We start from the raw sequence: 13328 nt of genomic DNA, 5'->3' as shown, positions 1-13328 counted from the left end.
CCTAGTCGAACCCACCACTAACTTTCCGGAGAATCTGTAAACTCCCCAGCACTGCAGCCTTCTGTGTTACCCAGAGAGTCAGGTGGACTGTGCTCACGGTGAAGAAACCGGACACTGTCCTGACCTGCGCCAAGAGATCAAGAGGTACCAAGCCAAGAACTCCGAGAACAATTGGGAGTCAACAGTGCACTTGGGATGCAAGAAAGACATTTCATATTTGATCATTACTGATATTACCTGTAGGGCATAGGAGACGGACAGACCGACTATTCCGCCCGACAGTCCTGGCGTGACGACGGCGAAAATGGCGGCACTGAGGATGATGATGTTTCCAAGAAATTCTAGTCGCATTTTCATCCACCTGGAACAGTCCTTGTTATCTTGTCATGCAGGCAGATGATATTTGTTTGATGTAAGTAATAGTTCATCAGTATATCTCATATTTTTGTATGTATGATCTTCCACTGAGCAATAAATTAATAAATATATGACTGGGAGCTGTCTTAATAAACAAATACGCGTCGTACCTCATTGCCGCAAGCGCAGCATAGTGAAAGATGTTGTTTCTGTCCACTCGCTTCAAGGACTCTTCACAGAAACGTTCCACGGCGTCGTAAGCTCTGATTGAGCTGGCGCCGGTGATGGTCTCGGTGAAGTGGGAGTAGATGGGGGAGCGGGTGGTGGAATGGTAACGCCGGAACTGCCGGGATGTAGGGATGTACATCCTCTGTAACAAAATCGTGTGTGAGTCAGTGAGTATAGTTTTACGCCGCTTTGAGCAACATTCCAGCAATATCATGGCGGGAGACACCAGAAATGGGCTTCATACATTGAACCCATGTGGGGGATCAAACCTGAGTCTTTGGCGTGATGAACGAACGCTTTAACCAAAATAGGCTACCCCACTGCCTGTTTCTAGCATGTAAATATTAACATGATTGAGCATGTTAACAAAATTCAAATAACATTTTTTATATGAAAATGAAATATCGATGGTTTCAAGCTCATATTTAATAATTACTCCAGTAAAATATATTTCTTTCAACATTTTAAGCGCCGCTCGTTGCATATCAAATCATTCCGAACGGATTGGAAGCAGTCGTCACTGGAACCACCAACGTTGCGCTCTCCGGGTAATGGGGCTACACACTCACTATTGAGGCGATCCTGACATGTACTCATGCCAATACTGGTTGTCACACCCAGTCCTACTAATAAAGTTGAAGGAGGCTGATAACCACTATCGGCACGAGTTTACTTCTGAAGAATGTGTCAAACTCACCTGCACGAAGAAGTACACAAGCAATGTCGGGATAGCCGCGGCCAAGAACAAGGGCGTGCTGTAAGCGATGACTATGAGGACGCTGAAGACGTTGAACAGCGTCGCCAACCATTGTCGAGTTATACGGGGAAGGTGATTGTCCACGATGTCGACGTCTCGAGTAAAGCGGTTCAGTATTCGACCGGTGGGCGTGGTGTCGAAGAAGGTCATCGACTGTCTGAGGATGTTGTCAAGGAGATCTCTGTGCATGATGCTCGCGGCACGGACCATCTTCCGGTACGTCACCATGACGTACAACATGACGAGGAAGGCTACAGGGACGGAAATAGTTTTACTATGACATTGTGCATAATTGATTGTTGGAGCAGTTGAATTGGAACTGTCACATACATATTGCATGTTTTAGACATTACTCTCATGATTTATACGTCGATATAAACTGATTCCTGAGGATCCGAGTTAGAACTGGTCTTCAGCAACCGATGATTGTCTATGTTCGATGCTTATGCTGTTGATCACTGGGCTATCTTGTCCAGACTCGATTATTTACAGACCGCCGACATATAGCTAGAAGACTGCTGAATGCCGTGTAAGAATTAAACTCACTCACTCTCTTGCCCAACAGACTAACTTTTAAGTTCTACGATTTCAGCTATATTATCTGTGAATATGCACTGGCAAACTACACAATATGAGTCAAATGGATACCGCAACAATGCCTAATTTAGACAGGATGTCCAGAATCTGGAGACTGGTGCCCCTATTTTCATACATACATCAGTATTCTCTTGACCGATGGGTCATCTTTGATATAAATAATGTTATAATGGTTCATACTTCATCATGTCAGTCATAAATCTATAATTGTCATACATACATGTCTCATTGTCATGACAGATCTATCTTACTGTGATGACACATCTATCTCACTGTTATTACTAGTAACAGTCCTAAAGCTGCGATGTGCACTGAATAATTGAGAATGCCTATTTCCGAATAATTTATGCTTCACAATGACGTGAATTACCCTGGGCCAATGAGAGGAAGCAATAGATCCCTAGATAATAGTAGGAGAGCGCTGATAGGTCGACATTTGTGGCGTTGGTGGAGAAGGAAATGTTTCTCAAATTGGGGTCATCGGTCCAGATGCTGAGCCAAACGTTGGTCAGGATGCCACTGATTTGGAAGATGAAGAAGAGGAAGAAGATAAGGACGGCTGCAGACACACCCAGAGCCCGGAAGTAGGATTTGAGGACGGAGAATTTTACCTGTAAACGAGGACATTGCTGTGAACAATGGTTGATATGAACTGAAAGAGACTGTTAGTTTGTGTTCGTAATAAGCCTAGGTTCGTAATGTGCATTTTGACTAAAATATACAGAAGTGGCCGGGACCAAAACACCAGTTCGTTATGGGTGTGTCTGTTGTAAGTGAGGTTTACTCCTTCTGTGAATAATTTCTTTTTCTCTCTGGAAGAACAGCTCACTGCCAGTTTCCAGTTTCAAATAAGCGAAGCGAAACATAGCCCAAGCCCGGTGGTCTTCTGTCACATGTAATCGCGAAGCTCATGCTTTTGATCACAGGATTGTTCGGTTATCACAGATCGCCGCCAAATGGCTGGAATATTGCTGAGGGTGGCGTTAAACAACAAAGCAACCAACTGAACACAACACCTGCTCGAAACGATCTTATCCAATATTAGGACTATATTAAATGTATATTTAGCCTTAGATGACGCTGACCCTGCCTATCTCGTATTTCTCATCATCTGTGAGTCTGTGCTCCTCTTCATCATCCTCTTTATCATCAGCAACAGACGCCGCCTGCTCCTCATTCGGGCCGTCGTTTTCTTCAGTGAGGACACTAAAATATATTCAAATTGTGATTGTAATACAACTGAGGTGAGGTAGGGTGAAATAGTGAGGTGAGAACAAGTGAGATGAAATAAGGTTTCTATTGTGTCAGGGAAGGCGCTATACCGGTCCTCCTCCTCCTCCTCCTGGGGCGGTGGGGTAGCCTACTGGTTAAAGCGTTCTCTCACGTAAAAAAATCAAAACTCACTCACTCACTCCTCCTCATCGAACGCACATTTGTTTCTTTTATCACTGGTCAGTGTTGTACGTCATAGTCTGACGGGTTATAATGGAAACTACATAGAAATTCCAGAAACACAGACTTGCCAAAAAATGTAGTTTTTAATAATTTCGTTTATTTTCGTTTGAGGGTATATATGAGAGGTCAACAGGTATGAGAGGTCGTGAAGTCACGAGCTTGGATGCATGCATTTTCTTCCCACAGAGGTTACGTGTCATATCTTCCTACGAACCTCTTTTCTAATACGACCTTATTTGCTGGTTCTAAAAAAATACCCTAGCGGCAAATAACCGCAGTTCGACTTATTTCCCTTCTTTCTATCCACACGTGTAACATCGACTTAGATCCAGCTTGTCTGATCCAAGCATGTTGGCGACTTATGTTGAAGTGTCACACAAACTGAATGGCTAACTTGTCTGTTGTCAACGAGGGCGAAGGAGACGCCAAGGAATCGCCATTTAATGGATGTTCTCTGTCTAGAAGAAACATTTGCGCCTCGTGTTTGGGGAAAGATTCTAGTTTTCCCCATATGTACGGAAATTACTAATGCCTTACGAATGATTACTTTTGAGAGAACGTCGCTGATTGCACAACTAAATCAGATGGCAACCAATCACGAATCTTGAACACTCGCGCCCTAAAAGAGTCGTATTAGAACAGAAGTTTGTAGGAAGATATGACAAGTAACCTCTGTGGAAAGGGAATGGGATGGATGCTGACTTCCAAAGCTTCGTATCAGCAGGGATGACCACAAATGAAATTCACACACTGTACCCATCTGGGGAATCGAACCCAGGTGCTAAGCGTGACGTGCGATTTAACCACTCGACTACCCACTTTGGCCAAGACAAACGATTCCGTGTAGATGTGAGATGGACATTTCACAGTGGGTTCTTGCTCGGAGGCTCGGAGGCTCTTATACTTTTATGCGTGAAGACTAGGCTTCCCTTATCTCTTACCTTGTAGACCTTTGCAGGCTGATATCTCTGTCAAGTGAAGTTGCCGGAAGTGACGACATGGAAGGAGAGTTGAGACTGGAAGCCAGCGGGCTGAAGTGAGGTGACAGGGTCAAAGGTGATTTTCCTATCGAGGTCACGGAGTCGACTCTCTCGAGGATCTTCGCCCGGATCTCTTGTACTGGGAGGTATAATAAGACCTTCACTACATGTGTACTGTTTGATTTGTTTATTACAATGTACCTGTATCTTCCAGAATATTCTACTGGTGTTCATGAAAACATAAGTAATATTCAGACTTAATCCCCCAAGTAATTATTTAACCCACACACCATTCTACATGCTGGGCATGTAGTACGCTTAGTCGTGAAGGGTCCCGCTCACTATGTGTAGTAATGTCCCTTATGCAAACATGGATACTATGGCCGTTCGCTCGTACCCCAGATTCGTCTTTATTGCGTTTCCAAAGACAGCACCCTCATCCAATCAAAGAGCTTATCGAAGTGGTTCATTGTCTAAAAATGTCACATTTTCATGGTTTCCTCCAAATTTGAGTTGACGGCACCATCGAAATCCTAAGCTTAGTTAAAGCAAACCTCCAGTCAGTTTCAATCATTTTCAATCAATGAAATCAGTGAGTACTTAACCTATTTTTTTAATCTATATCTCTGGGACAGGATGTTTTCTATCACTGCTTTAAAACATGTCATTATTTTTCTATGAAAGGTTATATCTTGGAACGTATTTTAACGGCATATTCATTATCAAAAGAGTTTCCACGAGTTAATTATTTAAAAATCTCCCCATCATCTCTTCATACATACATTCATCGTCCTCCCCGACATCTTGGGTTCCCTCCAATAGATATGCTTTAAGGAACTGGGCGAAAGCACCATCGTGGTCTAAAAGTTCCTCATATGAGCCAACCTCGCTTATCTCCCCTTGATCCATGACAACTATGACGTCAACCATAGGCAGCCAATGAATTCCGTGGGTTACCAGTACCCTAGTCTGTAGAGGAGGAGTTCATAGAGTCATATAATCTGAATGAAACTGTTTCGATTGTTTTTAATGTCGAACACGAAAACGCAAAAATATACGACATGGAAACCTCCGAGAAAGATACGATCAAAGGACACACTACCTTGTCTTTCAAGATTCCTTCGTTACCGATGACGTTTCTGAAGATGTGTTTACCGACGTGGGAATCCACGGCACTGAGTGGGTCGTCAAGGAGGTAGATGTCTCTGTCACTGTAGACAGCTCGTGCAAGAGACACTCTCTGTTTCTGACCTCCGCTAAGATTGATACCCTAATAATAATGATGGTATTAATATTATCAATGGTGAGTCTAAGCTGACCTTCATAAAATTCAATCAACTGACGTCATTTTGCATGAGGCCGACCTTCAGATTTGGACGTTAGCAAATATAACCGACATTTATTTACGACATTGAATTATTTCCCTCTTAGTTTGCTACGAAAGGATAATCCAGCTATCTATAACTATCTATAATGCTGTTGTTTTGACGAGCAATCTCTCGAAGAATCAACGGAGCACCTTTTCTCCTATTTCTGTGTTCTCTCCTCCCGGAAGTACTTCAAGGTCAGCCTCCAGTGAGCATGCGTGGATGATATGTCTGTATTTGGCCTCCTCGTGTGGACTTCCGAACAGAATGTTCTTCCGCAAGGAGAGGTTCTGCATCCATGCTTGTTGTGGAACATATGCGACAGAACCCTATAAACAGAGCAAGTTCATGCTTATGAAACGGAGCATAATGAACAGAACAATCCCATGCTATCAATGACCTGGTTGCAACATATTAACGGGTGTTATCAGGTATGTACGTACATAAGTGCAGTTCTGGCGATGACATAAATACAGTCACAGTAAAGGAGGCCGATAGAACCTAAGTCCATAAAATCTAAGGCTTTTTCGATTCACTCACGTATTCGGTGATTCAAGGTCATTATTCGCGACCACTAGAATCGAATATATATGATCGGGATATATAAAGGAGTGTTTTACTTGAACTGGAACGTTATTGTTCATGTTATGTGGTGGTCTGTGGCCCAGTGCATAGCGCCCAGCTTACAGATCACTTGTATGTTCACTGTCCTACAGCGATGGTGTTCAGCAATAATTCAGCTATTTAGCGGCGGTCTGTAAATAATCGAGTCTGGGCCAGACAATTCATGGGCGTTGATCATCGCAATTGGGATAGGATGACATGTGGTTGCATCCAACAAATAAACATACAAACAATCATACACACCAATAAACAAGTCGCCCCTTACGACAAGCATGAGGTGAGTGTAGTTTCACGCCGCTTATAGCAATATTCCAGCAATATCACGACGGGGTACAGCCAGAAATGGCCTTTACACATTTTACCCATGAACATCTACCCTGGGTCTTCGGCGTGACGAGCGAACGGGTTACCACTAGGTAAAGACTAAACCAAGACTAAACCAAGACTAAACCAAGACTAAGCCCACGGAAGACGTCACATCCCGAAACGCAACCGACAGGTTACAAATGAGATCAGTCGTTAAGGCAGCTTAAATATGACGGTTTACCTTCATACAGACATCGCCGTGGATTTTCTCCATCTCCCCCAGTACTGCCGACAACAGGGACGACTTCCCTGCTCCGACCTGACCCACAATAGCGATCAGCTGACCTTTCTTAACCTTGAAGTAAATGCTGCAAATACAGAAATGAGTCAATCAATAAACGGATTAAAATCTGATGAGTGAGTATGGTTTTCGTCGCTTTTAGCAATATCCTGAAAATGTCACGGCCGTGGATACCAGAAATGGGCTTCACGCATTGTTCCCGTGTGGGGAATCGAACACGGGTTTTCGGCGTGACGAGCGTACGCTTTAACGATTAGGCTACCCCACCGCCCCATAAATATACGAACAAATATAGTTCTCAGAAACATAATATGATGGCGAAATAATTAACCGGGATAAAAACAAAATAAATATAGATGATTAGAAATAATTACATAATTAGAATAGATGAATGAACACAATAATGGCACAGCGGTAGACAAACACACATAATAATGCGATTAGAAATGATAGAATAGGTAAAGGTAGGCAAAGAAACATACAGAGATTACTTTAGTGATTCGAAACAATTAAAAAACAAATGAGAGAACTGAATAAAGAGATAAAGCCAGACAAAGGGTTGGTTGGTTTGTTGTTTAACGTTGTACTCAGAAATATTCCAGCTATATGGTGCGGTCTGTAAATAAACGAGTTGAGACCAGACAATCCAGTGATCATTGATGTCATGAGCATTGATCTTCACAACTGGGAAATGATGACATGTCAATCTAGTCAGCGAGTCTGACCACCTGATCCCGATAGTCGCCTCTTAAGACAAGCATGGGTTGTTGAAGACCAATCATCATGGCTCGCAGAATAAATGGACAAATGGAGAATTATTAGAGTGATTAGCAATAATCGAGCAAATGCACAATCAATAGGTCAAATGAACATAAGGATAAGGGCAATGAGACAAGCGGAGAAATCACTATAGTGACCTCACACAATTTAAAGGGGGAAAACTCGGACACGTAATAAAGGCAAACAGACAGACTAAAAAGTGACTGAAAATAACTAAAAAGTTGAAATCCACAGACAAGACATGTATGGCGTAAATGACGTGATAAATGACGTAATACACCAATGTCATTACGGAATGTTTCACTTACTTCTTCAGTGTTTTGTCCGAATCTCGGTCCCAGCTGAACTGACCGTGTTCAATACTTATCACATTATCTGAAAACAAAATTCAAAATAAATCTTAGTTCGTTTTAATGTACACTGTAATGAATTTCTACAACATGTAGAATAGATGTGCTGCGGCTCCCTTCACGGTGCGACCTTTACTAAGGTTAACCTTAACTCCTATTCTGTAACACTGCCCTGAGGTTACCTTAGTGACTTAGGATCGCCTTAGAGCCTTGTGGAAGAGGCCATGGGTTATAAGCAGTGGTCCGAATTTTGTGTTGATAGGTGGACAGACAATCTGGCGTTGCAGACTGTACCTGTACCACCCGATGTTGTATATAGTCGTAATCAACCACTGGTTAGTTTGAAGATGCAGTTGGTTACAGACCTTCGCCGTGAATGTATTACACGAACTGATAGAAACTTATTTTACTACTGTTGTCTATATCTATACTTAGGCATCAAGAACAGTTTGAAACTATGTCCTGAAGGCAGAGTGGGCTATGCTGGGCGAACACCTGTGTCGTCGTTCTTTAAAGGTAACTCACATTTAGATGCTAATGGTGATAATCTCACAACTATGTCCGCTCTGTGGAGGGACGGTGGATAGACTATTGGTTAAATGCTCCTCTCGTCACGCCGAAAACCCGGGTTTGATTCCACACGTGTGCAATCTTCCGGTGTCCACCGCTGTGATATTGCTGGCATATTGGCAAAAGCAGCGAAAACCGTACTGACTGTTTTGAGCAAAGATTTCTGATTTTCTGGTTTTGTAGCATTTATTTTAGGAGCAGTACATGTAAGTAGTTATAAACAGATACAGATAGCGTTTGTGTGGTTGGAAAGTCCTGTATTCTGTTGATGCCACTGTAGATATGTGGGAGGAAAGATTAAAGTGTTGCCGCTCCTGGTACTGGTGCTGATGATGATGCTGATTCCGGAGACGTTAGTTAGTCTGAGGAAACCATGAGCATTGAGACGCCACTGAGACGCCTACAAACCAAAGGCTAAAACTGATAACAACAGGGAAATGGAACCTGCGATAGCAAATCCAGAAGCACGTAAGGGACGCACCTCTGTAACCCATAAAATAACCTGTTACTCATCCTGCAATGCTATAATAGCAGTAGATGATGTCTTCTTTATTAAAATTTCGGCCCCAAAATTAATTATACTTTTCGTCCTAACTGTTATAAAAGATAGCATTAAAGACTTGGATGCAATTAATAGAATTCATCACCGAACCATACCGGAGGGAAGTCTCTTTTTCATCATAAATATCGACAATACATTTCTCTGGTAATAAGACACCAGTACATTCATATGTTTATTGAAATGGGAAATGCTATCAACCGTTAACACAACGTCGAGCTACAATGAAGTAGCTTTCAAGTCCAACAAATTTACACAATCTGACGGTTTTATAACATTGATACCATCTGAATCTAGTATTGATCATGGTTTTAATTGCAATATGTCAACAGTTTGATTGTGACGCTCTAATAATTCCACGTGCAACATATCCTGACAAAACCGCTTTACACTGATAGTTATTTTAATGCAGTGTGATATATTTTTCAACTTTGTTCTGCTCATGAATCTTTCATTTCTCGATAAATTCATTTTCACGTCCTTAAGCGTGATGCAAATTCAAGTGAATTATGAATCATTCACGTCTGGTTCATTTTTATGGATCAGAAGCAATTTCATTGATTTAAAGAAACTCGTATCATCTTGTGGTTCTTTGTTTGCTTGTCTCTTTAACGCCGCAGACACCAAAAATCATCCTTTATTTTCAGGAACATTCTTTCAAGCTTTCAAGTGATTGATATCATGAGTATCAACACGGCATACGTCGACATACCACAACATCACCAAGCGCGACAACCCGATCCTGACCACCTGATCCCATTAGTCACCTCTTACTACACACATGGGTCGCTCATGGCCGAATATAACTCGGATGTTTCGGAATGGTTGATAAAATCGATGATGAGACTGGGAGTATCTTTGTATGAGACGTGCCTGGCGTTTAATGGCACATATACTGAGGGAAACAAATAATGGATCACAGGACTCTACAATAAAGTAACATGTGTGCTTAAATGTGATCCCTTATTTTGTACCCTCAGTATATATTTAGTCTTGCTGCAGCATGGCTACATGCAAGCGTCTGATAAAGCAACATGAATGTATACTAAACAAGGTCGTCAAAGCTCGAGAAAAACACAGGACTGAAAAACTGAACAGGATGTAATACATCTGTTTCTTTCTACCTCGGATTTCTCTGAAATCTGTGATTACGGTCCCGAATTCAATACTATATATTATTACTAAATCATCTCTCTATTAGACGGAATCTCTCTATTGTGTTCTCTCTGATGAGTTCCACTATTTATTTAAATGTTGTTATTTTGCAGATACACGTAAATCTTTGTTAAAAGAATCCTACTGTTCCTGGCCTACTTTCTCTAAATTCCGTCATCTCTTTTCATGTAAAATTTCAACCCTCAAAAACCTATCTCACTTCATTAGCAAGATATTTAAAAGCCTTAACTGACACCCTGTTTTGTCATCTTGTTGTGTATTCAGTATAAAAGTATGTTGTTTTACTCATGTACCACCGATGCTGAGTCCTTTTGAGTAATAAAACGAGATTACTATTTCGGATCTCGGACTGAAGTCTGGGCCCGACAGACTAACTTACTATGAAAACAAACCCTATAATCCCGCCTGACTATCATTGACAGCTAGCCGGCCAATTAGAGGTAAACTCGGCCCCACAGACTAACTTGCTATGAAAACAAACACTGTAATCCCTGCTGAGCGTAAAATGACAGCCGGCCAATTAGCAGTACTTAGCGGCACTTACTTTAGTAATAATATGACATACCAACGATTGTGGATGTGAAATGTCCGTCATCACGTGTCTCTGCATGTGATCTCTGATGATGCAGTGTCTACGTTTAACTCACTCACTCACTCACTGTATGTAAGTAATCGAGTCTGGAGCATACAATCCAGTGATCAACACCGTGTGCATCGTTCTAAGCGCACTGGGATACGATGAGGAAAGGCAGACAATGAGGAAATACTGTGTAAGCTATATTCACCTTTTTCTGTGGTGTGTTTCACCGTCTCTGGGTCCAGGTCTTGACCGGAGAGATACTTGGTCAGTCTGTCCAACGAGACGATGGCCTGAAAGATGAGGATCTGATTACTGACTGCTGGTCTGTATGTTGTTCTACGAATAACCATCGTGTCTGACATGAAGATGGATCTACGCTACTAGGATGGCATGTGTCAAGTTTTTTGTTTATACCCGCAATCAGCAATAATCCAGCAATACAGCGATATTCGAGTCTGGACAGGACCATCCAGTGATCACTATCATGAGTTTCAATCTTCGTTGGGTTACGATGACGTGTGAACCAAGTTATTGGACCTGACCACCCGATCCCGTTAGTCGCCTATGACGACATGCATGGGGTGCTGAAGACCAATTCTAGTCTGAATCTTCTTGGAGGACATACACCGCTTTCTGTTATTGGCGGGGGAGGGATGTGCAGGGAGGGAGGTAGGGTTGTTACTTGGCCAGATGGCCTGGTTACTTATGGTACGTCACATTGTGACGATATGTGACCTACTGAGAGCCCATAGTGATATAATACTAGTATATGAAGTCGCCTTGCCACAAACGTGACTAAAAATGTGATAAAAAATGCAAGAATACTTGATATGAAATGACGTATCAAGCATCCCTGCAAACTGAATGGTTAGGCATGATAACGTATGATAACCTGTGTAACTAGGCAGGGAGTTCGCAATCTTGTACATTACCAGTGAGGCTATTTTAAACAAAAAGTGCATTATCTTTACACACAGATATGTCAAATGTATTATCAGAAATTCTTGTACAACGTGATGTCAGAACACACATGAGTCATCGCAATCAGGAAATTCTTGTGTCATATCATAATCTGGACATACTTTTGTCAATCATGATCTCCACATAGTTGTGTCTATCATCATCTGGACATACTTGTGATCTGAATGTACCGATGTGGGGAACTGAACCCGGGGCTTTTGAGTGTGTAGTGAACCCTTCAACAAATCTACCGCACACATCTAAAGACCCTGATGTTATATTGTCACCAGAAGATTTACTTTAGTCTGCATGACCAATGGACCTACTTGCGCCATGTTGGATATAGCCATAGGAAGCGCATTCATTGGTTCGCGGAGAATGTTGAAAAGCGCCAACGCCACGAAGCCAGTCTGAGAGTCCAGGAACTGGTGTTCTGACGTCAACACGTACGTCACAAAACTAGCCAGCGTCACCTGTTGGAGAGATGGTGAAATAAAACAACCGTCAAGGAGAAGCTTGGAAAACTACCACCCACCGAGCAGATCTCTTATACGTCGACAAGGTTTCAGTTCTAAAAAATTCACTGATGTTCACTGATGATATCGACAGCAAATTTGTAATTCAGTTAGAATGACGTATGAAACACAGCAGCAATTGTATGATTTCACAGCAAATATTACAAGTGACAAAGAGATTCTTTATTGTAAATATACCCGTTCATGTTCATCATACAGTATGAATTCGCACTTGAAATGGGTGTCCAAGGCTTTGAATAAGACTCGGACTGCCAATTGTTCAGATGGTAGTGTACCTTTAAGAAGCACAAAGCCGTTACCCCTAACAGCTCGCACTTACCAACGTCGGAGCGCCGACCCAGCAGAATACGTTAAGGGCGTTCATGATGGCCAGTTTCTTGATGAGTGCGATTTCTCTGCTTCTAATAGCCATTACCTTGTCTCTAAACGAGGATTCCCATGCATACAGCTTTAACACCTGCAACATAGGAGTGAGTGAGGGAGTGTGTGTGTGAGGGGGGGGGAGTTGAGTGATTGAATGAGTAAGAGAGTAATGAGATGCATATTTGACAATAAGGAAGGCCATAACATTCATAAAATAAATGATGACATCACAGAAGAAATATGTTATAGGTTCTTTCTCTCAGTTCTACACACGGGCAGCTTCTGGTGTCCTCATTGATATTTGCTTATTGGTCTGTCATTAATTTGTTTGTTTGTGGACACGGAAAATTATATTTTGACTAATACAACATACGACAAGCATGAACGTATATTTGTCTAAGCAAATCGACAAAACAGCCTCTCTAATCAAATCGTTCGGACCAAGATACGTATTACTGAAGTTCCTGTGTGTAAACAAATAC

General features: G+C 42.0%; 1 protein-coding gene across 1 annotated transcript in view; it reads right to left on the bottom strand.

Moving 5' to 3' along the window:
• Positions 1-13328, bottom strand: part of LOC137291653 (multidrug resistance-associated protein 1-like) — a 39189-nt gene that overhangs the window by 8900 nt on the left and 16961 nt on the right. Inside the window, exons 11-24 of the mRNA XM_067823080.1 lie at positions 12803-12940; positions 12274-12420; positions 11193-11277; positions 8061-8127; positions 6913-7039; positions 5894-6070; positions 5477-5644; positions 5157-5343; positions 4336-4513; positions 3025-3145; positions 2310-2550; positions 1283-1593; positions 528-727; positions 238-361 (exon numbers count right to left, since the gene is read on the bottom strand). Coding sequence (XP_067679181.1) covers positions 238-361; positions 528-727; positions 1283-1593; positions 2310-2550; positions 3025-3145; positions 4336-4513; positions 5157-5343; positions 5477-5644; positions 5894-6070; positions 6913-7039; positions 8061-8127; positions 11193-11277; positions 12274-12420; positions 12803-12940 — 2271 coding nt within the window. The remainder of the gene's footprint in view (positions 1-237; positions 362-527; positions 728-1282; positions 1594-2309; positions 2551-3024; positions 3146-4335; positions 4514-5156; positions 5344-5476; positions 5645-5893; positions 6071-6912; positions 7040-8060; positions 8128-11192; positions 11278-12273; positions 12421-12802; positions 12941-13328) is intronic.

This window comes from Haliotis asinina, chromosome 1 (assembly GCF_037392515.1).
Source record: "Haliotis asinina isolate JCU_RB_2024 chromosome 1, JCU_Hal_asi_v2, whole genome shotgun sequence".
Taxonomy (NCBI): Eukaryota; Metazoa; Mollusca; class Gastropoda; order Lepetellida; family Haliotidae; genus Haliotis; species Haliotis asinina.
This window is presented reverse-complemented; position numbering and strand designations above follow the sequence as displayed.